The sequence below is a fragment of the Schistocerca cancellata genome, chromosome 7 (genome assembly GCF_023864275.1).
Source record: "Schistocerca cancellata isolate TAMUIC-IGC-003103 chromosome 7, iqSchCanc2.1, whole genome shotgun sequence".
NCBI lineage: Eukaryota > Metazoa > Arthropoda > Insecta > Orthoptera > Acrididae > Schistocerca > Schistocerca cancellata.
This window is the reverse complement of record NC_064632.1, coordinates 96905910-96933725: the sequence shown is the minus strand read 5'-3', so window position 1 is coordinate 96933725 and position 27816 is coordinate 96905910. Positions and strand designations below refer to the sequence as shown.

The following is a 27816-nucleotide window of genomic DNA, read 5'->3' as shown; positions in this document are numbered from 1 at the left end:
TCTCAGAGTAGAGCTGACACCCTACATCATCAATTATTTATGGGATATATTCACAGTTTTTGCCTACCACAGATTTTTCTGGCATCATAAAAGTTATTTCATAATGTTTTAACATATGTCCTGTCACCCTCTCTGTCCTTCCCATTCCTTCCGAGGCCCACTGTGGAGTTTAACGTGCGATGGGAACTGTCCCAATAAGCCCAGTGAACAGCCTTCTCATGGGAGCTGGTGTTCCTCCATTGTGGATCAGGTGACAAGTGCTTGTCCTTAACAAGGTGATCCATCTCTTGCAGTAGCAGCCTATATTAGGGTTTACAATTGCAGTTCTTGTCTGGTCCCTTCTCAGTGACCTCGGGTGTGTCCTCTACCACTGTTACTCCTGAGCCACTCATGTCACCTCCAAGGTCCACGCTTTGGCCACAACTTCATCAGGGCGTATTGCAATGCTCAAAACACTCAGTTCATACTGAGGCCCTCTACCACCAAATTTTCTCTATTCTCGGCGAGTTCCAGGGCTCAGAAATAGCCTACGCTCATGGCTTGATGGTCGGCAGTTGTGTGAGCTTCTCTTATGCTCATGTTGGACATGCTGAACATTGCTCTTTGCCAATGGCTACAGTGTTTTCACTGCAGAACTGCTAGTCATCTTTCACACTCTTGAGCATATCCACTCATGTACAGGTGACTCCTTCCTCATTTGTAGTTACTCCTTAAGCAGCCTGCAAGCTCTTGACCACTGCATCCCCTGCCACCCTCTGGTAATGAATATCCAGGAGTCTATTTATGCCCTCAAAAACCGTGGCCGTTGGGTGGCCTTCATCTGGATCCCAAGACATATCAGGATCCCGGGAAATGAACTTCCTGACGGACTGGCCAAATAGGCTACCAGTAAACCGACCCTAGACATTGGCACATTGGGCACAGATCTCCAATCGGTCTTATGCCGTAAAGTTTTCGGGATCTGGGATACTGAATGGCACACCCTCAGTACACCAATTAAACTATGTGTTGTCAAGGAGACAATGAATTTGTGGCGGTCATCCATGGGAGCCACTCACAGGGTCTCTGTTGTTATTTGCCAGCTCCATGTCAGCCATACTTGGCTGATGCATGGTCACCTCCTCCATTGCAAGGACACACCTCAGTGTCGCTGTGATTCCCACTAGACTGTGGTCCACATCTTGTTGGACTGCCCAATTTTAGCCACCCTGAGGTGGACTATTAACCTTCCTGCAACATTACCTGTGTTGTTAGGAGACAGTGTCTCAATGGCTGATCTAGTTATACATTCTATTTGTGAACAGGTTTTTTGTCACTCAATCTAAGGGTGGGTGTCTGGTCCTCTCCCAGGCCTTCATCTTCCTTCAATTTTAACTCTGCCTCACTCTTTCTTTGCTTTTTGTTTGCCTTGTTCATCTTTTCCCTATCTGTGTATCTTGTCTTGTCGTGGCTGTTAGGTTGATGATTTTAGTGTGTTGCAGAGTGGCTGGCTCAACCTTTTCTATTCTTGCGATCAGCCAGCCCAGGCCATCTGCTATATTATTTTAATATCTTCTACCACTTTTTTTGCTTTTATTGCATGTTTTCCCCTTCTGGCTTTCTTATTTTGATTTCTCTTTCAATGTGGATCTGTTAGTTTTCTGCCGTTTTTACTTTCCCAGACACTTTTGGGGACTGCTTTTAATCTGAGACCTGTTGTAATGAGGAAAAATGGGCTGATGACCCTATACTTTGGTCCCTTTCTCTCCAAACCAACCAACCCTCCTATGCCAGTCTGTTTATGGACTGTGTAGAAGAAACCTTCTTGTCCTCCAATACCACAAATTCCTTGTCTGGTTCAGATTCATTGATGATATCTTCCTGAGCTGGATCCTTGGTCGAGACACCCTGTTCTCATTTCTGCACAGTCTCAACAGCTCCCCCATCCACTTCCCCTGATCCTCCTCCGCTCAGCATGCCACATTACTGGACATTGACCTCCATGTGTCTGACGGCTCCATCCATAATTGTGTCCATATCTAGCCCATTAACCATTAACAGTACCTGGATTTTGACAGCAGTCATCCCTTCTACACTTGGTCCCATATCATCTGGCCACCTATGGACAGTCTATGTGCTATGATGAGAATTCCCTTGCACAATACGCTGAAGGTCTCGCAAAAACCTTTACAGATGGTCACTATCCTCCAGACCTACAACCTAGACTACAGATGGATTTCCTATGCCATATCCTCACACACCCCTCACTGTCCTGCTTGTCCCCCAATCCCTCCCAAGAACCAACTGCAAAGCCGACGATTTCCTTTTCCATTCTTCTGTATATTATCTTTGTAGGCAACAGTTTAGATGCATGTGTAGTAACCACAACCAACAGCGGGAACGCCTTGGGCTGCGGATCGGAGTCGCCAGGCGGGGAAGTCGCCGGCAGTGGAGCACGCACCACCGGGTAAACACAGGACGAGTCGGACGACAGACCAATGACAACTGACAACAACCGACCACGACCGACTATGAGCAAAACAAGGAAGAGATAATCATCGGAGGCTTGTGGAAACCACAACACCAAACACCAAACATAAATCCACTCGGAACCAGAGCCAGGCAAATGTCAACAACAAGCAACGACCAGAACGCAGTACCGCCGAGATAGAAACGAAATCCAGAGTGATTACCAGACTGGCTGGACTAGGGCAGAGCGGGTCCCTATATACGAAACCGGAGGGAGCGGCTATTGGCCGCTGTCTCCACGTGGCTTAGCGGTGGCGCCCTCGCTGCGCGGAATAACCGCTGCGGAGGCGGAGCCCTCTATGGGCTGACCACGTCCATTTGTTCTGCCTCGTGTTCGACTTCCGTGGCGGAAGGTACTAGAGCATGAGCTGTCAAACTGATTGTGCTGTTGTTCTTGCATTTATCAGCTTTCTTTTTTCTTTGGGGTTTTGTGGATTATATTAATCTGATAGTATGTCTACAGTCTCATATATTCCACTCTCTAACTAAAATAATTGTTTGGTTGCAACTTTCTTTAATGACTGTATAATTTCAAAAGGGATGTTATCTATATCTGCTGCCCTTGCTGGATTGCAAGCATTCCAAAGCTGTGTCAAACTCTTATACGTACATGGGCTGCATTATCTCTCTCCATATCAACACCTAGTCTTCTCTGCCAGAAGTTTATCCACTTTGTAAAGGTCTTCTCTGTACATTTGCACTCTCCTCTGTCAGTAGTAATTATTTGCATTCAATTATTTTAATACTGCTTGATGCTGTTCAGCTGAGTGTATCAAGAGATAACACTCACATCACATATTTGACCTTAAGTTTGTGGCATTAGGTAAATAAAATAAAATAAAAACGACATTGGGCTGAGGGTCCACATCTTCCATAAATTCATTTCGTCACACATTGCAACTGGACGGAAGGCCATGCCTTCTTCTTCAGCTGAGTAACCAGAGCATTCCATTTGATACTTCTCCTAGCATCCAGAAGTAGTTAAGAGCTTCTGTGCCCAAGGTACCACTTTGCAGGCACGGCTAGTGTTTATATTTCTCCATATGTTATTTGGCCAACCTCTAGCTATTACTTCCATGTAATACTAAAAACTTACAACCATTAAACTGCATCAAAACAAATCCAAAAAGCAGTTCAAAATTTGTGTTCTATTGTTATTCAACTATGCATTAAGAACAATGTTTAATTTCTTCTCATGAACAGTATTTCTAATTAATCCAGCAAGTCCAGTTTTCTCCCTTCCTTTTTGATGTGCAGGATTTAGAGTCATTTATGCCATTTCAGAAGTGACCTGTTTCATACATACTAACTGTCCTCTGTATTTAACAGTAGAATATGTTTCCACTCTTAATGTTCATGCTTTAGCTTTTAACTTCTCCAAAAGCTACTTTCCCTTTACTATGTGCTGAATCTTTCTTATCGACTGTCATTATGTTTCTGGTTTCTTCAAATTTTCCTGCAGCTACATTGCCTCAGCTTCCCTGCACTACTTATAGATTTTATTCCTAAGTGATTTGACTTACATTACTGTATTCCTTTCTTTTCATGGACATTTTTATATTTCCTGCTTCCTTGTGAATGAATTGAAATATTTATTCTGTTATCCAAGGTTTCTTTGCAGTTACTTACCTTATACCTATATTTGTTTGTATAACTTCTATTATTGCTCTATTTAAAACTGTCTGTTCATTTACAACTGAACTTCTTACTGTGGTATTCAATATAGTCTTGTCTAAAACCTCAGACAACACCATACCTACATTTAAGAACCACTTCCTTACAAATGTGTCTCTCTTCCTTGATGCAGCTTACAACCCAATCCATCTGCTATCTTCCCATGTTTCAGGTCTTTTCAAGAATACCACCTCCTCATATCGTTCTTGAACAGTGCATTCGCTATTGCTAGGAAATTTTGCATAAATGGTAATGTGATCAATAACACGAAATGGGTTTTATGAAATGAAATGTTGTAAAATTTGATATTTTCCCCTTTCCCATGTAAATTTGAAATTTATGCCAATAACAGATTTATTTTATGTGCAGAAAGTAACTGTCTGTCAAGAGAATGGGACTGTTAATTCATCTGGCTTTATAGAATAAGACCAACAAGATATTTTAGTTCTCAAAATTTTAGACATGCATGTCGTGGCTGCCATGTAATAGGTAAAAAAATTTCTGGTCTCATGAGAATTACTGCATAAAAGAAAGTGATTGAGAAGGGACTGAGTCAGAGGTGTAGCCTATCCACCATGTGACTCATTTTGAACAAGCAGTAAAGAAAACTAATGAGAAATTTGGAGAGCGAGCTACCATTCAGGAAGGAAAAAGCAAAAGCTTTGGAGTTCTCCAGTGAGCGCTGTAAAACTGTCAGACAGCAAAAGACTTGCTAGGTTGGTTAAAGTGGATAGATAGTATCTTAAAAAGAGGTCATTGGCTGAAACACCAAAAAAAGTAAAACAGGGGTAATGGAGTTTAGTCTAATTACATCAGGAAATGTTGGGGAAATTAGATTAATAAATTGGATACCAAAAGTAGTAAACAAGTTCTGCTACTTTTTCAGCAAGAAACGTGTTGGTAGAAGTAAAAAATATGAAATGTAGACTGACAATACTCTCTTTTCTGAAAAGACAAATATGTTAACATCGAATAAAAATGTAAGTGTTACAAAGCCTGTTCTGAAAGTATTGTCTGGAACACAGCCCAACATGGAAGAAAACATGAATTCTTTTAACAATAGAGCAGCCTCCAGTACCCAGCATCATGCTAAAAGCATGAATATGTAAACTCCTGCATGTCTCACCTACAATATCCATAACGCATAAGCTCTACAGTCAGCAGTAATATAACATCTGAAACAGCCGACTTTTACTTTTTGGTAGGTACTCAATGACATTCTCAAAATATGACGACGTATTGCACTTAACTGTATTAAATACATAGCAGAAGTTTTTAGGTATGGTGCTCTCTTGCCGCCCCCCCCCCCCCCCCCCCCCACTCCTTACACACACATTGCACAGTGTTGTCGTGGAGATTGCTGACAATGTACTCTTTGACCTATCTTGACCATCACAATACAATAATTTGTTCTCCGTGACTTTTCGGTTAGGTGTTGGAATGATATCATTTGCTTATTATAAACATTTTTGCTTTAAATTAAGGGATGCCGTTACATTTTAGTAAGTGTACTTGTGACAAAAATTGGAAAATAATCTGATAGTGGAATGTTAGGAATTGTGGGAACGTTAACTTTGGCATTCTGCTGCAGTTACTTCTCCCAAGAAAACAGTAAAGAAGGTAAAAAGGTAGAGCAAGTGGCAGATTGATGTTTCAGATTATATGAATTGTCTGTAACTACTTAATGTTGTCTTTGCTAATTCTAAGCATCCTGTCACCAACGAGACCATTTCCTCTTTTGTTCAGAACAGGAAATGTGTACAATGATAGTTCATATGTTTGAAGTGCTGATGTGAATTACAGGGTTATTACAAATGATTGAAGCGATTTCACAGCTCTACAATAACTTTATTATTTGAGATATTTTCACAATGCTTTGCACACACATACAAAAACTCAAAAAGTTTTTTTAGGCATTCACAAATGTTCAATATGTGCCCCTTTAGTGATTCGGCAGACATCAAGCCGATAATCAAGTTCCTCCCACACTCGGCGCAGCATGTCCCCATCAATGAGTTCGAAAGCATCGTTGATGCGAGCTCGCAGTTCTGGCACGCTTCTTGGTAGAGGAGGTTTAAACACTGAATCTTTCACATAACCCCACAGAAAGAAATCGCATGGGGTTAAGTCGGGAGAGCGTGGAGGCCATGACATGAATTGCTCATCATGATCTCCACCACGACCGATCCATCGGTTTTCCAATCTCCTGTTTAAGAAATGCCGAACATCATGATGGGAGTGCGGTGGAGCACCATCCTGTTGAAATATGAAGTCGGCGCTGTCGGTCTCCAGTTGTGGCATGAGCCAATTTTCCAGCATGTCCAGATACACGTGTCCTGTAACGTTTTTTTCGCAGAAGAAAAAGGGGCCGTAAACTTTAAACCGTGAGATTGCACAAAACACGTTAACTTTTGGTGAATTGCGAATTTGCTGCACAAATGCGTGAGGATTCTCTACCGCCCAGATTCGCACATTGTGTCTGTTCACTTCACCATTAAGAAAAAATGTTGTTTCATCACTGAAAACAAGTTTCGCACTGAACGCATCCTCTTCCATGAGCTGTTGCAACCGCGCCGAAAATTCAAAGCGTTTGACTTTGTCATCGGGTGTCAGGGCTTGTAGCAATTGTAAACGGTAAGGCTTCTGCTTTAGCCTTTTCCGTAAGATTTTCCAAACCGTCGGCTGTGGTACGTTTAGCTCCCTGCTTGCTTTATTCGTCGACTTCCGCGGGCTACGCGTGAAACTTGCCCACACGCGTTCAACCGTTTCTTCGCTCACTGCAGGCCGACCCGTTGATTTCCTCTTACAGAGGCATCCAGAAGCTTTAAACTGCGCATACCATCGCCGAATGGAGTTAGCAGTTGGTGGACCTTTGTTGAACTTCGTCCTGAACTGTCGTTGCACTGTTATGACTGACTGATGTGAGTGCATTTCAAGCACGACATACGCTTTCTTGGCTCCTGTCGCCATTTTGTCTCACTGCGCTTTTGAGCACTCTGGCGGCAGAAACCTGAAGTGTGGCTTCAGCCGAACAAAACTTTATGAGTTTTTCTACGTATCTGTAGTGTGTCGTGACCATATGTCAATGATTGGAGCTACAGTGAATTTTTGAAATCACTTCAATCATTTGTAATAGCCCTGTAAATATGGAATATATTTTGTTACAGGAAAATCAGACAGGAGAAATAACATTTTATCTCAAAGGCGCAGATGTGGTAATGTCCTCAATAGTCCAATATAACGATTGGCTGGAAGAAGAATGTGGAAACATGGCACGAGAAGGTCTCAGAACATTGGTGGTTGCCAAGAAAACCTTAACAGAAGAGCAATACCTTGACTTTGAGGTGAGTACATCTCTTACATTTTTGAAATTTGGTGCTAGAGGAGATTGTTGAAGATAAGTTAGGTAGATCAGACAATGTACAAAGAGCTACTGAATTAAACTGGGGAAACATAAAAATTACAGCAAACCAGACTAAAAGAAGGGATTGATTGATAGGATATATCCTGATGTATTAGGAATCATCAGTTTGGTAACAGAAGGAATTGGAGGGGTGGGGGGTAAACATTGTAGAGGGAAACCATGGCTTGAGTACAGTAAGCAGGTTCAAATGGATGTAGGAGTTTTGGAGAGATGAAAAGACTTTCGTAGGGTAGATAGTGTGGAGAGCTGCATCAAACCAGTCAAAGCAGCAGCAGCAGAAACAACAACAACAGATGACAACAACAGAAGCAGAAATGTATTTCTGTATTACAGTCATTGCTTCATTTACATTTTAATATGAGACACACCACTGTCATCTTTTTCTGGATAAAAGACATTTTCCACAGACACATTATATCACATTATCAACAACACACACAAAATCTCGCACTGGCTGCTCCAACTCCTTCTTCCCCCACACTGAACCGAGGAGGTTTTCATAGTCACTAATGTCATAGCACAAATCTGACAGGATAATAGCACATGCTTCGTCTGTTTGGAAGACTCCAGTTTTTTGGAAGCAGTCAGGGATGGTGAACTTACTAATCACCATTCATGCTTTAGCTACAAAATGCAGACCACCACAAATTAAAACTTTGGTGGAGACTGGGTCCTTCCCATTTAATAAACTTACATTTTTGAGAATATTATGAAAAGGATGGATTGCTACTTGTCGTACAGCAGATACGTTGAATGCAGACAGGCACAACAAAAAAGCTACTAAAGCTTTCAGCTGGAAGCCGTCCTTCTGAACTAGACAACATGCACATACATATTCATGCAAAGCAGCTCACACACACATGGCTACTGTGTCTGCATGCCGAGGCCAGACTGCGAGCAACTGTGCATCATGAGAGAAGCATTCTGGGTGTTTGTGATAGCATACAAGGACAAGATGGAGAGACTATAGGGCAGCTACGTGCAGTCGGGAGGTTAGATGGAGGATAAGGGGAGTGGAAAATGAGAGAAGTAAAAAGACTGTGGGCATGCTTGTGGAATGATGGCTTCACAGCCCATGCCATCTGGATCCGTCCTACCAACAACAGTTGCACAGGTGGGAACTCTCCCTGCAATATATGCTATATTCCCATAACTCTCCTGGATAGTCATTGTCCTTCACTCACCTATCCTCTTCCCTGTTGCCACTGCAGCACTACACAACCTTCTGTTTCAGAAGTGCAACCACAGTCACTTCACTTCTGTACTTTTCTGCTCCTTACTACCCACTCCGCTGTCCTCTATCAAATCTTCCAACTGCACCTAGCTGCCGTACCCTCTCTACACCTTGTCCCTGTATGCTCCCAAATTAGGAGGCGGCCTTCTGGCTGAAAGCTTAGGTATTTAGTAGTCTTTTTGTTGTACCTGTCTGCGACTCATCTCTGCCGTATGGCATATCCTTTTCATAATACAATCGTTATTCCATCATGAATTTTCCAATGTGTAAATTTACATTTGTAGTGAACACTTGGCAACATTTACAAAGAGGAGAATTGTACTGCTATAGGCTTCCATTCTTGCATCAGTGCTGTGCAAGTGTTTCCAAAGGTTCTGAAGTCATCCACTATTCTCTGGTTTGCACTGTAGTTAGTGGCTGCTATGGATCCCTCCGTATGCCTTCCAAGCCTCGAACACACCTCATCAGTGAGTGGTAGTTTAATGTCAAACAAGTTATCACTTCCCAATCTGGATACACCTGCCAAACAGAGTAGTACCTGAGAGAAAGCCACAATGATTGGTGTTTAGTAGGACAGACAGGACATTTTACAGCCAGTTTGCTGTGTTTGAATACCTTGACTTCATCCAGGAATGGGTGGATCATATTACCGAAATAATCCACCATGCCACTGAAGCATTGCTTGTGCAGTTTTCAACTCAGCTGAAAACACTTCCTGTATGTTGGTGAAGCAACAGATGTCACTCTGGAATCAGGGCCAAGCTGGTGGCTGCCAACTGCAGAGAGCCTTGTTGTCTTTCGGGTAGCGAGGACAAAATATCGCCAAATTATTAGAGAGAGCAAACAGGGATTGTGGCAGCAGTTCCTAACGAAGGTTAGTCACTGTCCTCACTCATCCAGCACCTTCCCTGCTCCATTCCAGCACTACACAGCCGTCATTCCACCACCACACCCAGGCTTTTAATTATTTTTTTTTATTTATTTCTCTCCTTTTCTGTTACTTCCCAAACCCCCCTTCTCCACCTCTCCCCAGCCCACCACCCAACCTGAAGCACTTCACTGTCTGTCATCCCCACCATACTCTCTCTCCCCTTCCCCGCCCCAGCCTCCTCCTTTCCCCCACCCAGTCTCCACACCCATCTTGCACTGGTGCTGCTGCTCTACTCGCTGTGTGCTTTCATTTACCTGAAACTGCAGTGTGTGTGTGTGTGTGTGTGTGTGTGTGTGTGTGTGTGTGTGTTGTTGTTGTTGTTGTTTTTGTTGTTCTTGACAGAGGCCACTGGCCGAAAGCTTTAAGTGTGAATATCTTTTTGTTGTGCCTATCTGTAACTCAGCATCTCCACTATATGGCGAGTGGCAACTTTGCTTCTCGAAACACAGATTTCCTGTTACATCAGCAGTGTCCGTACGCTCCTATGACAAAATGAGCAAGATGGTAGCACGAAAGTCTGTTTTTTTTCTGTCCGGACAGACTGAACTGTCACAACCAGAGAGTTTCCTGTGCTACAGTAGAGGTACACAGATGTCAAGATAGAATTCCAATGCATGAACTCACCACTGCTCTGCTCTGCTCGCTGTGTGCTTTCATTTACCTGAAACTGCAGTGCTTTATAAATTTTAAGTTCCATGGGGGGGGGGGGGGGGGGGAGAAAGTGTTAAAAAGTCTTGAGAGGGTTGCTGGAGTCACTATCTATTCCAATCTATTCCATTCCCACAATAAAGAGATAAAGGAGGAGGGAGGAAATATAGCTACAAATACTTCCCAAGGCTTCACATTTTCAGAAAAGACATGGAGGAAGAAGAAGAAGAAGAAGAAAATTTTATAATATTGATGAACAGAGGACAGACATAATTTTCCTGTGATTGGCATTCTTTTATTTTATGTTATCAGTATTATACTAAATGAAATTCTCCACTATGTTACATTTTCACCCAGTTTTTGTTTTATGGTATTTCCTTCTGGCACCAGATGGTCAACCTTATTTTGCTTTGGTTATTTCCTTCTTTAAAAAAAAAAGCTTGTTGGGGCCACCTGCTTGACCATGGTGCTTGCATATTTTCTGCTGTTGTCATCTTCCACTTCTGGTGTTCATGGCGAAATTTGGTAGTTGTTATTTTGTTAGTGCATTGAGCTTTTGCATTACTACAGTGTTCCTCGATTCTCATGCTGAACCCTATCTTGGGTTCCTCAGACCATTTCCTGGTCTCTTTGTTGTTAAATTCTGTAAGGGATGTTAGGAAGGGTTACATGGTAGTCATCCTTTAGTAGTTGTGTCTTGCCTTATATATAGTTCTACAAGGTATTTGTTTATTTGCTTGATCCACAGGGATCCTGTGGCTTTGCTCTTGCTGTCTACTTTGTGAAGATCTTACTGGACATCTTACGAAGATCCAGTCTGTATCAGTGGCTATAGAAAGCTAGTCATCATCGGACAGCAACAGTGATGTTTCCTTAGAGTTGATAGAGTTCATGATTAGGTTTATGCCATTGTCCCTCTTCTGGTAGGATCCTTGGCTCCACTGTCTTTTGCAGGAATTTCTGTTCTTGTAATTCAAGAACTTTTATTAGGGACTCCTTGGTTAGGAATAAAAATTCTGCTGCGCAGAGGACTGGTGGTCTAACTACTATGTTTTGGTGTCTTAGTTCAATATTGATCTACCTAGTTTGATTTTCCTTTGTTTAAGAGGTACTGTTTCACCAAGATCATACAAGCTCCAGTCTTTAAGGTATTTTGTAGCTTTGGCTCTCTTAATAAGCTTAATTGTGCTGACTCATTCTAGGAGTATTTTTAATATTATCTTGATCAGTAGACCCGTTTTCTTTGCTATTAAACGCAGTACTATCACATGTTTCTCAGAGGCTGTGTCATTTTTGAGTAGATTTATGATCTCTGACTTCCTCGTATATGAGTGGAGGGGTGTGGTTGGTGTTGGGATTAGAGGGTTCTATAACTCGGAGAGTCTTACATAGGTTCTTTGACATTTAGGAGTTGCTGAAAGTATTGACATACACTTTTAATGTGTTATAATTGAGGATGTAAGGATGTAGAGGATGTAGGATGTAGAGGCTTGTCTCACTAGCGGTAAGATAGATACTGCCTACAGGAAAATTAAAGAGACCTTTGGAGAGAAGAGAACCACTTGTATGAATGTCAAGAGCTCAGATGGCAACCCAGTTCTAAACAAAGAAGGGAAGGCAGAAAGGTGGAAGGAGTATATAGAGGGTTTATACAAGGGCGATGTACTTGAGGACAATATTATGGAAATGGAAGAGGATGTAGATGAAGACGAAATGGGAGATAAGATACTGCGTGAAGAGTTTGACAGAGCACTGAAAGACCTGAGTCGAAACAAGGCCCCGGGAGTAGACAACATTCCATTTGAACTACTGATGGCCTCGGGAGAGCCAGTCATGACAAAACTCTACCATCTGGTGAGCACGATGTATGAGACAGGCGAAATACCCTCAGACTTCAAGAAGAATATAATAATTCCAATCCCAAAGAAAGCAGGTGAGGACAGATGTGAAAATTACCGAACTATCAGTTTAATAAGTCACAGCTGCAAAATACTAATGCGAATTCTTTACAGACGAATGGAAAAACTGGTAGAAGCCGACCTCGGGGAAGATCAGTTTGGATTCCGTAGAAATGTTGGAACACGTGAGGCAATACTGACATTACGACTTATCTTAGAAGAAAGATTAAGGAAAGGCAAACCTACGTTTCTAGCATTTGTAGACTTAGAGAAAGCTTTTGACAATGTTAACTGGAATACTCTCTTTCAAATTCTGAAGGTGGCAGGGGTAAAATACAGGGAGCGAAAGGCTATTTACAGTTTGTACAGAAACCAGATGGCAGTTATAAGAATCGAGGGGCATGAAAGGGAAGCAGTGGTTGGGAAGGGAGTAAGACAGGGTTGTAGCCTCTCCCCGATGTTATTCAATCTGTATATTGAGCAAGCAGTAAAGGAAACAAAAGAAAAATTCGGAGTAGGTATTAAAATTCATGGAGAAGAAGTAAAAACTTTGAGGTTTACCGATGACATTGTAATTCTGTCAGAGACAGCAAAGGACTTGGAAGAGCAGTTGAACGGAATGGACAGTGTCTTGAAAGGAGGATATAAGATGAACATCACCAAAAGCAAAACGAGGATAATGGAATGTAGTCAAATTAAGTCGGGTGATGCTGAGGGAATTAGATTAGGAAATGAGAAACTTAAAGTAGTAAAGGAGTTTTGCTATTTAGGGAGTAAAATAACAAATGATGGTCGAAGTAGAGAGGATATAAAATGTAGACTGGCAATGGCAAGGAAAGCGTTTCTCAAGAAGAGGAATTTGTTAACATCGAGTATAGATTTAAGTGTCAGGAAGTCGTTTCTGAAAGTATTTGTATGGAGTGTAGCCATGTATGGAAGTGAAACATGGACGATAACTAGTTTGGACAAGAAAAGAATAGAAGCTTTCGAAATGTGGTGCTACAGAAGAATGCTGAAGATAAGGTGGGTAGATCACGTAACTAATGAGGAGGTATTGAATAGGATTGGGGAGAAGAGAAGTTTGTGGCACAACTTGACTAGAAGAAGGGATCAGTTGGTAGGACATGTTTTGAGGCATCAAGGGATCACAAATTTGGCATTGGAGGGCAGTGTGGAGGGTAAAAATCGTAGAGGGAGACAAAGAGATGAATACACTAAGCAGATTCAGAAGGATGTAGGTTGCAGTAGATACTGGGAGATGAAGAAGCTTGCACAGGATAGAGTAGCATGGAGAGCTGCATCAAACCAGTCTCAGGACTGAAGACCACAACAACAACAACAACAACAACAACAACAACTGAGGCCCAGTGATCCATCTTCTTGCTGGAAATATGAAGTAGGAGGCATGAAATGGGTCATCTGTTTTGAGGCACTTTTAGAGATCTATATAGTTGTCTATTTGAAAATTTCCCTCTGGCTGTTCAATCAGTTGTTTGTTGTACTTCCTCTTTGCCCATCTTATGATGCTGGCTATTGTTTTCCTTTGTGTAATAAATGCTATTTTGATACTCTAATGAACAACTGTTGACCGTTGACAAATTTTTCATCATGCTGATAAAAACTGTGTGCTAAATCAGGACTCGAAACTGGGACCTATTGGACATAGTGACATATCCTATTAATATGATCATTTGTAGAGTCAATCTGTAGCTTACAAATTAGTATACGAAATAAGCCTTTGTGTATAGGCTTCAGCTATTGAATAACACCAACTGCACGATGGCCGTTCACAATGGCATCCCCACCACCACCTCTGCCACCTTCCCTATCATACCGTTTGCTCAGGTATGGGCCAAATTATTTAGTGTAAATTCCTCTTCAGTGTCTCATGGTCTTGCGGTAGCGTTGTCGCTTCCTGTTCATGGGGTCCCGGGTTTGATTTCCGGCGGGGTCAGGGATTTTTCCTGCCTCGAGATGACTGGGTGGGTTGTGTCGTCGTCGTCGTCGTCGTCGTCGTCACCCGCATCGTCCCCTATGCTCCTCTGAGAATGGGACATCATCATCATCGTCTTCTTCTTCTTCTTCTTCTTCTTCTTCTTCAGCTGCTTCCCTGTGGTTGACACTCATTTTTATTTTACTAGTTGCTAGTACTCCACTTAATTGTATTACTTTAATAGACTGTTTGATGTAATTTATGTAAATAACGCTTTCTAACAAATGCATCAATATGTAAAATAGAACCAGTACGCAACCATCAAAAAGTGTTCACTGCAAGTTTAGCTTTTTTTCTTATTTTGGAAAAAGTGGCTCCACAGTCTGAAATTCTTGTATTTGTGCTAGTAACATTGACAAATTTTTCTTTCAGAGTCGATACAATGCAGCTCGTATGAGTGTATCAGATCGTGTTTCTCGAGTGGCTGCTGTAGTAGAAAGCCTTGAACGTGAAATGGAGTTGCTGTGTGTGACAGGTGTTGAGGATCGTTTGCAGGATCGTGTGCGCCCCACATTGGAGCTCCTAAGAAATGCTGGAATAAAGGTATTCATTGTTTGCTTACAAGTTTGTATTAAATTGCTGAAGAATAATTTGTCTGAGCTGTTTTGCTAAATTGCCAATAAGCTTGTAGCAGAGTTTTTTTATACATAATAGTAAATGGCCAAAGTTGCTGTGAATTAATAAATGAACTTTTGTACTTGCCAAAACTTTCAACTGAAAAAGCCACAATATCATTGAAGGACATACTGCACTTAACAGAAGTATCATGACCGTCACACAGTAATTAAGAACAAGTTTGTACTTATTGAGTGTCTTCTAAAATCCTACACACTCACCATTGACAGTATTGGAGAGCAGTATTGTAAAATAGTGCTCCACACTTTATGTGAGATATATCTGGATCTAGTTAACAACCCACATTTAGTATTTCATTTTTTTTTTTCCTTTATGTTATGCTTCAATTACGTAGCCGTAATTCAAATTACACTATTACTAAGGACTTCAGTATAATGTCTTTGACATAGAGCTGAGTGAGTAAACTGTTGATCACCACTTATTAAAGTTATGATACTTCAGATCTGCTGGCAATAAAGATATCTCAGAGAAAAGGCTTAGCCAGAAAAGAGGAAGGTGTGGATTTGAGTCCCAGGCTGGTAAACCTGCATGAAATTTTTGAAGACAAATTTGAACTTCTGCTTTTCTCCATGAATGAATCTGTCCTTAATGGGCAACTATTTGTTTCAGATTTTTGTGGAAAAGCAACTAAAAAATCAAAATGTGCAGTATACAGTATACCCATAAAGACTATTTGTGGAGAGTAGAAATTTGTATAGGAGAAATGTAAATTTGACCATCCCTGTCAAATCTTTGTTGGTGAAGAAAATTCCTCAGTTCTGGGAAAAGGACAAACTGTACATATTCACAGATCCCAAATGCGCCCTACAGTCAGTAAGAAACTACTAAAAAGTATAATGCTAATTGAAACAGTGATAAATAAAGGGCACATATATCTAGAAGTTGATTAAATCAGAAACTTTAACCATTGACGTTTTATTACAGAGACCATCTGTGGTGTGCACATTATCAACACAACATTAGGTAACTTTTACTGTACATACCAGTGTAAAATACAGAAAGAGATATTATGAGGTAATAAAGACCATTATTTATTTACTAGTTTGCAATCTGTTTGCAACCAGTGTTGAAGAGGCGGCTAGATAATAAAATATTATTGTTTCTGATTAAATCTAAAATTGTGGAAATAGATTTTCTCTTTTGGGATAATAGCCTGACACTTGACTAACTGAGATGCTAAATGAAACGTACCAGGTGCCCTCCTAAGAGCCGTGAGGTGCATTTTCCCTAGTGTTTCAGCAAATATTTGCATTGCTGTTTTCTGCAGTGTGTAGCTGGTGGTAATCAAAACAAATACTGCTCATCTAATCTTTCATGGGCACCCAGTGTCAGTTAAAAGTATCAGTTAGTTTCCCATTACAGAAGTACTGATTCTGGAATTTTATGTGCCCATTGAACAGAGTGGCCCCAAATTAGTCTAGTGTGATATTTGTTTTATCAGTGTGTACAAACAGGAACACTAAAATATGAAGAGTAATCAGTACTCCAGCAGCAACGGGTGCATGGTGGTAGCAGTTAGTGTGGGCCAAGGTGATGTTGTTGTTCCTTATTATTCTGTGTGTTTTACTGTCTCTGTTAATACGTATTGATAAAACAAATATTGCATTAGACTAATTTGGGACTGTATATCAAATGAGCACATAAAATTCTGCTTTTAAACTAATTTTATTTGTAACAGGAAACAAACAAATGCCTTCTGACACTGGGTGTTGCATGAAAGATATGGTGAGTAGTATTTGCTTGGACCTAGTCTATCTACATGGACAGAAACTAAATTGCAAATATCTGCCAAAACACCATAGAAAATGTGCCTGACGACTCTTAGGAGGTCAATTCCAGTTACTATAAATAGCACTGTTCTTGGTTGAGGAAGTGTTAATTGAGGCACTGCCTGAAAAATTAACCTTTAACCAGAGCCTTTTTTGATTATTAGATTTTGCTGTTACTTTGTATGCTAGTGTATGCTAAGTAATCATTTGGTGCTTGTCATCTAAATTTTAAAATAATTGAATGCAATCTTTTTTAAATACAGATATGGATGCTGACTGGTGACAAACTGGAGACAGCCACTTGTATTGCTAAGAGTTCACACTTAGTTTCTCGCACCCAGGGGTTGCACGTCTTCAAATCTGTTATGACAAGGACTGACGCTCATCTTGAACTGAATACTTTTAGGAAGAAACAAGATTGTGCCCTGGTTATAAGTGGTGATTCTTTGGAGGTAAACACGTTATTTTTATATATCATTCACAGGCCTATATTTAATTACCAATGCAGTTTTAGTTTCTGGTCTTCTGCTACATAATGCACTAAGTTGTAAGTAACAAAGCATTTGTCCATCTTTTGTAACAAAAATTACTGCCTATTCAAATTATAGAAGTGGTACACAAATATGAATATAGATGCAAATTCTGTCTCAAATGCGAAAACTCAAAATTACCTAATAAATGCTATGTCTTAGTGAGTCACATCAGATGAACTATTTTATAAGAGATAATTTGAAACAGATTATTTTATTTTTTGCATATAAGTATAAAAAAGTAACCAGTTTTTGGTTACTGGTATTGCACATCATCTAATGAAGCTCAGATTTCAAAGACAAGGTTTGTAAGACTGTGTCTTTGCAAAATAAGAAATGCATGAACGCAATCATGTATCAGTGCACTTGATGCCCTGGTGCTGCGCAAATTATTGTTGTTTAAATGGTGTGTATAGGGTCCATATCGAATAATGCAACAAGCAAAGAAACGTGTGTAACTGCTATCTGACGTTCGAAAGTTGGTATAATAAAGACTCTGTAATGTGGCAATTTTAGGTGGTGGGTGTTATGAACTATGGTTGTATTAAATTCTGGTAGAGGTTGTAAAAAAGCTGCCACCCCCCCCCCCCCCCCCCAAAAAAAAAAAAAAAAAAATTATTATTATTATTCAAATTTTGTGGTATCTTCAGTATTATAATCTATTGGCATGTGCTCAATATCTTAAAATTTTTTACAATGATCCAGTGATTAACCAACTCAGCTTTCTTATGTATTACATTCCTTTGTTTATTAGGTGTTAACAAGCTATCTAGTTTGTCTGAAAACTGTGCTGATTGCAAAACATCAGAAATTTTAGATTTTGTTGTCACTGTTCATTTGTAAACATATTCCTGAACTAACTTCTTGATAAAGTAGATTATAGAGGTAGGTAAATAATTTAGCATTTATACAGCTAATATCAGATAAATGTTAGCAACTTTTGCACTCGTTTAGTTTCAGAGTAATTCAAGTGAATATTATTTCACTATTCAGTTAATCATAAATGTATATCTTTAATTGTGATTTATTAAATTCCAATAAACAACAGTAGTTAAAGCCAGCTTTAATTATTTTAAACTTATATAAGAATCTGGTCGGAAGACATTTTAAGTCAGTCGGTGGTTAGTTTGAAAGGAGGAACACCTGTGGTTAAAAAATATGGGATAATGTATCACAGACAAGTTAGTACAAATTACAAGTCAGAAAATGTACCCCAATTTATCTAGATTTCATATCTGGGTGTTTATTAATAATTCAGTGACTTTTAATGATTGATTGTTCTCTTAGTGTATAATTAGTATCATGGACTGTAACAAACTTCAATAATGATTGTCTACTGTGACAATGGGGTCAAACTGTGAACTATGTTGTTTCCAATAGTTAGTTATTGATTTTATTGTTAGATTTCAAGGACAACGAATTAAGAATTTTATGTGACTGTGTTAATTATATTTGCCTGCCACAGGTGAACTGTTGTGAACAGTCACATCAGAGTTAGGTTACTGCATTTGATCTGACATTATCAGACGTCAATTGAGTGTAGTCTATGATTGTCCAATTATCTTTACAGTACTTATAATAGACTCAGTCTGGCCATAAACAGTAATTTATTCACCATCTCAGTCCAAATACTGTGCCTGAACTGCAAATCCAGTGTGGACCACATTATTAGTAGTAGTATATTTCCCCACCACCAATGTCTCAGCCAGTTTTGATGGAGGTGCAGCTAGTGATGGCATACTTGTATAGGTGTTGTTCTTTGCTCATTCTTTTCTTTTGTTATTTCAAAATGAGTGAAAGGATTAATCCTGCCAAAAGTCTTCCCCTAACATCTGAATACAATTATTTTCAATTTTACTTCCACACAAAATGCCCATGAAAGGTCAGAATCGATATTCTGCAGATACAGCGATTATTGGATTGGGTGGGAAAACAAAAATAGTATCCAGAAAAACCTTAAATCAGAGGTGCACTCTATTCAGAGAAAATAAGCAAAGAATTTTGGAATAAACTTTTGTGTGTGTGTGTGTGTGTGTGTGTGTGTGTGTGAGGCTTCTTCCTAGGCACTTCGCGAACTAGACAGTTCTAAAGATAATGTGTGAAATTACCTGGCAGTTATCCAAAGTCGAGTTTACTCTAATCAAACATGAAAGTGATATACAGCTTAGGTACTGTCATTTTAGAACATCCATCAATACTAGTTTCTGTCTAAATATGAGTTAAGGTGGTACTATCACCCAGTGATCTTGATATGTTTATGCATGGAGCTTACTCACTATTTCTGTTGGATCTTCACCTGATGGACCTTCACTATGACTTTCTTCTGCTAAAAATGTTGTTTTAAAGTCCATAAACGCATTGTTTAGAATTGCAGAAAGACCTTTTGCCATAGCTTTCTCATCAGAATTGACATTCAAGGTACTTGGCCACATTTTAGAGAAACACTTCAGAGATTTTTTCCGATAGCTCGTAAAAGTACATATCATCATGGGCATAGTTAAGAAAAACTGGAGAGTAACTAAAAAAATTTGATTCGTAACAATATTTGTGAATGTCAGTCTATTATCATATCAGGCAGACAACATGACAAGTGATGATGATGAAGTCCCAAACTCCTTGACAGAGCATAGGGGACGATGCGGGAGACCCGCACTGCTGTACTAGGCAAGGTCGTAGCGGAGGTGGTTTGCCATTGCCTTCCTCCGACCATAATGAGTATGAAAGATGATGATGAAGACGACACAACAACACCCAGTCATCTTGAGGCAGGTGAAAATCCCTGACCCCGCCATGAATCGAACCCGGAACCCCTTGCTCGGGAAACGAGAACGCTACTGCGAGACCACAAGCTTCTACACAAGTAGAAGAAAATAGGACAAATTCATTTAAATCAAGCAAATCAGCTGTCATCAAATCCCTGGAATCCCAGTATAGGTGTCTTTTTTTTTTTCCATGTGTATGTCATAAAGTTGGCATTATCACTTGGCTTGTCCCACAGTCTCATCATGTACGATCAAAGCATGGGACCCTGAAAACTGACACAAAAATTGCTGCAGCTTTTGAGATATTTTGACAGTGATAGTGTACATGTTGTCCCCAAGAAGCAAATTCCTGAACGGTAACCCTAAATGGGTTGAAGGCAGCAGTAACTGATACTCACACTACACCATAACATGTGTTGCACAGAACACTTTTAGAGGCAATAAACTATATCTCTCTGTATGGACAAGCATAAGGGAGAGTAAGTATATTACGAACGCAGAGAATGAGTGGGGGGGGCGGGGGGGGGGGACGAAGTCTGACACTGAAGTTTGCTTCCGTTTTGACACTTCCAGGTACGTACTTGAAAAATCCTTTCTTGGGAGGGTAATACCCCAAATAGATTGCTATCACTGTGTATGGGTAGCATTAAGAATATTGTGCAAGCCATGTGCTGGGCACACTGTGAAGGATTTTCAAGATTTACAGTGTTTGACACTATGCTATAACAGCAATTGGTTGGAAACTCAGACTAGTGATGTAGTGTGGTCACTTTCCTTTATACAGGGTTATTACAAATGATTGAAGCGATTTCACAGCTCTACAATAACTTTATTATTTGAGATATTTTCACAATGCTTTGCACACACATACAAAAACTCAAAAAGTTTTTTTAGGCATTCACAAATGTTCGATATGTGCCCCTTTAGTGATTCGGCAGACATCAAGCCGATAATCAAGTTCCTCCCACACTCGGCGCAGCATGTCCCCATCAATAAGTTCGAAAGCATCGTTGATGCGAGCTCGCAGTTCTGGCATGTTTCTTGGTAGAGGAGGTTTAAACACTGAATCCTTCACATAACCCCACAGAAAGAAATCGCATGGGATAAAGTCAGGAGAGCGTGGAGGCCATGACATGAATTGCTCATCATGATCTCCACCACGACCGATCCATCGGTTTTCCAATCTCCTGTTTAAGAAATGCCGAACATCATGATGGGAGTGCGGTGGAGCACCATCCTGTTGAAATATGAAGTTGGCGCTGTCGATCTCCAGTTGTGGCATGAGCCAATTTTCCAGCATGTCCAGATACACGTGTCCTGTAACGTTTTTTTCGCAGAAGAAAAAGGGGCCGTAAACTTTAAACCGTGAGATTGCACAAAACACGTTAACTTTTGGTGAATTGCGAATTTGCTGCACGAATGCGTGAGGATTCTCTACCACCCAGATTCGCACATTGTGTCTGTTCACTTCACCATTAAGAAAAAATGTTGCTTCATCACTGAAAACAAGTTTCGCACTGAACGCATCCTCTTCCATGAGCTGTTGCAACCACGCCGAAAATTCAAAGCGTTTGACTTTGTCATCGGGTGTCAGGGCTTGTAGCAATTGTAAATGGTAAGGCTTCTGCTTTAGCCTTTTCCGTAAGATTTTCCAAACCATCGGCTGTGGTACGTTTAGCTCCCTGCTTGCTTTATTCGTCGACTTCCGCGGGCTACGCGTGAAACTTCCCCGCACGTGTTCAACCGTTTCTTCGCTCACTGCAGGCCGACCCGTTGATTTCCCCTTACAGAGGCATCCAGAAGCTTTAAACTGTGCGTACCATCGCCGAATGGAGTTATCAGTTGGTGGACCTTTGTTGAACTTCGTCCTGAAGTGTCATTGCACTGTTACGACTGACTGATGTGAGTGCATTTCAAGCACGACATAAACTTTCTCGGCTCCTGTCGCCATTTTGTCTCACTGCGCTCTCGAGCGCTCTGGCGGCAGAAACCTGAAGTGCGGCTTCAGCCGAACAAAACTTTGAGTTTTTCTACGTATCTGTAGTGTGTCGTGACCATATGTCAATGAATGGAGCTATAGTGAATTTATGAAATCGCTTCAATCATTTGTAATAGCCCTGTATATAATAATTACAAGAACTACTCCCAAGTCTAGGTATAGTGAACTGCTCCCAAGTCTAGGTATAGCAAGTGCTATTACGTTATTGTTTTTCAACCCACCTGTTATTCACACATCCAGTGCAGTAAAGGGCACTAAAATTGAAGATAGAAATAAGATTCAGTAGTTTCTAAGGTCATTTCAAGTTTAATATTGTTTTATCAGGATTTAGTATGTAGATGGTGATAAAGAGCCAGTATGGGTCTACCATATTATGAGATTGCAGCTGTTACAGCCAAACAGCCATTCTTTATGGGCTATTAAGTGGGTCATGTCAACTCACCTAGACCACTGTGCTGGACCATCACAGATTTCATTGAAATTTTGTGTGAAATTTGGCACATGCCCCCAGTCAACATCAGTAAAGTTTAATGTTCATCAAAGCAACATTGTCCTAGATTTAATCACTTATTTGGCTCCATTTGTGACTTCACACAGAGCGAGCATGATTTTATGGAAAGTTTGAGCTGTTCTATCTCAAGTACTATTTTGTCGAAAGAAATGAAGTTTGGCTGTTTTGTATAACTTTGCATTCTCTTAAGAATAGTAATGAAAAGAAATTTGACATACCATATTCAGCCAGAAAATCTTAGGCAACATCACTCCCCCCCCCCCTCCCCAAAAAAAAAAAAAAAAAAAAAATCAGAATTTGGCTTGTTACATCTTACGGATTAAAGATATGACAAACTTGAAACTTGGTATGTAGTAACCTAACAACACAAGGTTCTCAAATATTAAGTTTCAGTTATGTACTGCTTTTCAATGCTGAGTCAATTAGATGCAAAGTTGGAGATTTTGTAAAAAGATAAAAAAAATGCAGTAGTTTAGGCCTAATTTTCCAAAAAACTGTTTTCTATGAAACTTTGCAAACTAGACTCATTAGGAAGATCACTGTTTTAACCACAAAAAAAGTTTATTTGATTATCCAACATGGGATATAACAATGCTACATAATTTGAATTAAAGTTGGATTAGAAATACGCAATAGTAAAAAAATTTAAATTTTGGATTCTTATATATCATACTGTAAACATATCCTGAACATGAAACTTATTATGCAATGGGTCAGTAGTACAAGGATGTGAAATACAAAATTTAATTGACGCACTACTTTCCAATGATCTACAAATTTGTCGTAATGATGACGGGTTTTGTGGAAAGGTGAAACTAAATGATATTATACACTTCTTGTACAAATACCTTTTTCTATTATCAAAGCAATATAGTGAGATATTAGTTGTCAATAAACAAATAAAAAATGCATGCAACAAAATACATTTAACAGGTTGTTGAGACGTAGCCCATTGTCGTGGTACATTAACTCGAATTTGTCCATCATTTACAAGTATCATTAGCACACATTGGGAAATTGAATGTGATGTTCTGAATGCTTGAAAACATACTCTTTCCAGCTCTGATTATTTTGAAATCAGTTATGTAAATCAGATATTCTAAAAGCAAATTGAATGTTATCTATTTTTGGCATTTTTACGACAATCAAATTTGAACTGATTTTGTAGAAATTTGGAAAGCAGCATGTGATGGAAAACCTTATATTGCTTAGTTGTTGTTGTCATCCTTTATATATATATATATATATATATATATATATATATATATATATATATCTAAAAACAAAGATGATGTGACTTACCAAATGAAAGTGCTGGCAGGTCGACAGACACACAAACGAACACAAACATACACACAAAATTCAAGCTTTCGCAACAAACTGTTGCCTCATCAGGAAAGAGGGAAGGAGAGGGAAAGACGAAAGGATGTGGGTTTTAAGGGAGAGGGTAGATATATTTTTCCTTCGTGGAATGTTTCCTTCTATATATATATATATATATATATATATATATATATATATAAAGAAAGATGATGAGACTTACCAAACAAAAGCGCTGGCAGGTCGATAGACACACAAACAAACACAAACATACACACAAAATCTGTGGTTGCCTCGTCAGGAAAGAGGGAAGGAGAGGGAAAGACAAAAGGATTTGTGTTTTAAGGGAGAGGGTAAGGAGTCATTCCAATCCCGGGAGCGGAAAGACTTACCTTAGGGGGAAAAAAGGACAGGTATACACTCGCACACACACACATATCCATCCTCATATACACAGACACAAGCAGACATTTGTCTTTACAAATGTCTGCTTGTGTCTGTGTATATGAGGATGGATATGTGTGTGTGTGTGCGAGTGTATACCTGTCCTTTTTTCCCCCTAAGTGAGTTGCCTTTCCGGAGGTGGGAAACCAGGAGATTGGATAGTTTTTAAGGTGGAGGGTGGCATGCTGTTCTAATTTGCGGTTGGCCTGTAGGAGGATGCTCTGAACAACTGGTGTGGATGTGGGAGAGGAAAGATTGAGGACTTTTATTAGGGACAGGTCCTACTCGAAATCCCATGCCACTTTCCTTGACGTTGACCTCCACCTGTCCAATGGCCAGCTTCACACGTCCGTCCACATCAAACCCACCAACAAGCAACAGTACCTCCATTATGACAGCTGCCACCCATTCCACATCAAACGGTCCCTTCCCTACAGCCTAGGTCTTCGTGGCAAACGAATCTGCTCCAGTCCGGAATCCTTGAACCATTACACCAACAACCTGAAAACAGCTTTTGCATCCCGTAACTACCCTCCCGACCTGGTACAGAAGCAAATAACCAGAGCCACTTCCTCATCTCCTCAAACCCGGAACCTTCCACAGAAGAACCCCAAAAGTGCCCCACTTGTGACAGGATACTTTCCGGGACTGGATCAGATTCTGAATGTGGCTCTCCAGCAGGGATACGACTTCCTCAAATCCTGCACTGAACTGAGATCCATCCTTCATGAAATCCTCCCCACTCCACCAAGAGTGTCTTTCCGCCGTCCACCTAACCTTCGTAACCTCTTAGTTCATCCCTATGAAATCCCCAAACCACCTTCCCTACCCTCTGGCTCCTACCCCTGTAACTGCCCCCAGTGTAAAACCTGTCCCATGCACCCTCCCACCACCACCTATTCCAGTCCTGTAACCCGGAAGGTGTACACGATCAAAGGCAGAGCCACGTGTGAAAGCACCCACGTGATTTACCAACTGACCTGCCTACACTGTGAAGCGTTCTATGTGGGAATGACCAGCAACAAACTGTCCATTCGCATGAATGGACACAGGCAGACAGTGTTTGTTGGTAATGAGGATCACCCTGTGGCTAAACATGCCTTGGTGCACGGCCAGCACATCTTGGCACAGTGTTACACCGTCCGGGTTATCTGGATACTTCCCACTAACACCAACCTGTCAGAACTCCGGAGATGGGAACTTGCCCTTCAGCATATCCTCTCTTCTCGCTATCCGCCAGGCCTCAATCTCCGCTAATTTCAATCTGCCGCCGCTCATACCTCACCTGTCTTTCAACATCATCTTTGCCTCTGTATTTCCGTCCCGACTGACATCTCTGCCCAAACTCTTTGCCTTTACAAATGTCTGCTTGTGTCTGTGTATGTGTGGATGGATATGTGTGTGTGTGCGAGTGTAAACCTGTCCTTTTTTCCCCCTAAGGTAAGTCTTTCCGCTCCCGGGATTGGAATGACTCCTTACCCTCTCCCTTAAAACCCAGTCCTTTTGTCTTTCCTTCTCCTTCCCTCTTTCCTGACGAGGCAACCGTTGGTTGCGAAAGCTAGAGTTTTGTGTGTATGTTTGTGTGTCTATCGACCTGCCAGCGCTTTTGTTGGGTAAGTCTCATCATCTTATATATACACACCTGTAATCAACTTGTTGTAAGAAGTCAAAGTTAAAACTTTATTCACAGTATGAATTTTCCGGCTACATTGCCTCGGTTTACCTTGTACAGGTATTGTTAGCCCATGTTGGAAATTAAACCTACTGATCTGAGAAGGGGCCTTAAAATACATTGTTTTGAGTGAGACTGTGTTTGAAGCTTTAGTATGAAACCGCATTGGTAAATGAAGTGTTGAACATACCCAATGTTCACCTTTTCACAAAAGTCTCCATTTTTTGAGGAATTTGTAGATTCGTTGGAAAATAGTGGGTCAATGAAATTTTGTATTTCATGTTCTTGTTCCACCGACCTATTGCATAATAAGTTTCATGTTCAGCATGCGTTTTCTTTATGAGATATGAGACTCCGAAGCTTAAATTTTTTTCATGCTGCGATTTTCATGTCCATCCTCAATTCAAATTATATAGCATTTTTAGCTCATGTTGGGTAATCAATAAACTTTTTTCTATGGTTAAAACAGTGATCTTCATACCACTTAGGAAAGTTTTATAGAACATAGTTTGTTGCAAAATAAGATCCAGAATACTGCATTTTTGATATTTTTGTAAAATCCTGTACTTTACACTTAATTGACTCTGTAGTGGGAAGTGGTACATAAATGGAACTTCATATTTGAAAATCTTGTGTTGTTAGGTTAATACATGCCAAGTTTCTTATTCATCATACCTTTAAAACCTGAGAGGTAACAAGCCAAATTTTTTGCGGGCAATTTTGCCTAAAATTTTGTAGCCGGACATGGCTTGTAAAATTATTTTAATTACTGTTCTTAAGTGAACCATAAAACTGTACAAGATAGCCAAATTTGAATTCTTTCAAGAAAATATTGCCCAAGATACAACAGCTCATAGTTGCCAGAAATTCACATTCACTCTGCACAAAGTTGTGCTTCGAATCAAACAGGTGTTTGTATTTCTGCCAGTATTGCTTTGATGAACATTAAACTTTACCATTGTTCATTGGTAACATGTGTGAATGTTCACATAAAATTTCACGGAAATCCACGATGACTGAGCAGGAAAATGTTCCAAAATTGCTCGATATGACATAGAATGACACAAGTATATTTTTAAAAAATCATTCTTTACTTATTTTACTGGTCAATATTTTCCTTGCTGTAATGGTAGATACAAAAAATTGTAATGTTTACCACCTGTTGATGTTCAAGTTGTCCATTATGGAATCCATACTGACTGTCTTACAATGGAAGACTAGTCCATTTCTGTTTATTAAAATCTTCCCTTCAAGTTCCAAGACAGCACTTATTTCAGTATGGAGCATGGTATTCCTGAAGAGTTGTATTACAGCGCTTACTTCTGTGTAACACGCATTTACAGTGATATCGTAGTTACAGTGTTCTAGAGTGATAAATGCAGTTTCTCCGATGAAGTTTATTATTATTATTATTATTATTATTATTATTATTATTATTATTTGTATTAGTATTATCTCTCTGTGTGACATCATTCTTACAGAATCTTAAGTAAGTTGTAGATACTTTTAGCAAAATTCCTGTATTGTGTCGCAATAATGAGGTACTGGTGGTGTGAACAGGTATGCCTGCAGTACTACCAGCATGAATTTCTGGAACTGGCTTGTGGCTGTCCAGCAGTAGTGTGCTGTCGTTGTTCACCAACTCAGAAGGCAGAAGTGGTTCGGCTCATACAGAGGCACACAGGCAAAAGGGCAGCTGCAGTTGGAGATGGTGGCAATGATGTTAGCATGATACAGGCAGCAGATGCAGGTTGTGTACCATATTGTTATCTAGACAGTTTTACCATAGAAATATATTACAAAATTTTTAAAACCATTTTCACTGCATTCTTTTTTTCAGTCAGGTTTAATGTATCATTTCTG

At 40.1% G+C, this 27816-nt stretch overlaps 1 protein-coding gene across 5 annotated transcripts in view; it reads left to right on the top strand.

Annotated features, from left to right (window-relative positions):
- Positions 1 to 27816, top strand: part of LOC126091941 (probable phospholipid-transporting ATPase IIB) — a 501129-nt gene that overhangs the window by 104012 nt on the left and 369301 nt on the right. For all 5 annotated transcript variants that reach the window (XM_049907268.1, XM_049907269.1, XM_049907267.1 and 2 more), the window contains 4 exons: positions 7350 to 7526; positions 14683 to 14853; positions 16979 to 17167; positions 27514 to 27703. In XM_049907268.1, the coding sequence (XP_049763225.1) occupies positions 7350 to 7526; positions 14683 to 14853; positions 16979 to 17167; positions 27514 to 27703 (727 nt within the window). The remainder of the gene's footprint in view (positions 1 to 7349; positions 7527 to 14682; positions 14854 to 16978; positions 17168 to 27513; positions 27704 to 27816) is intronic.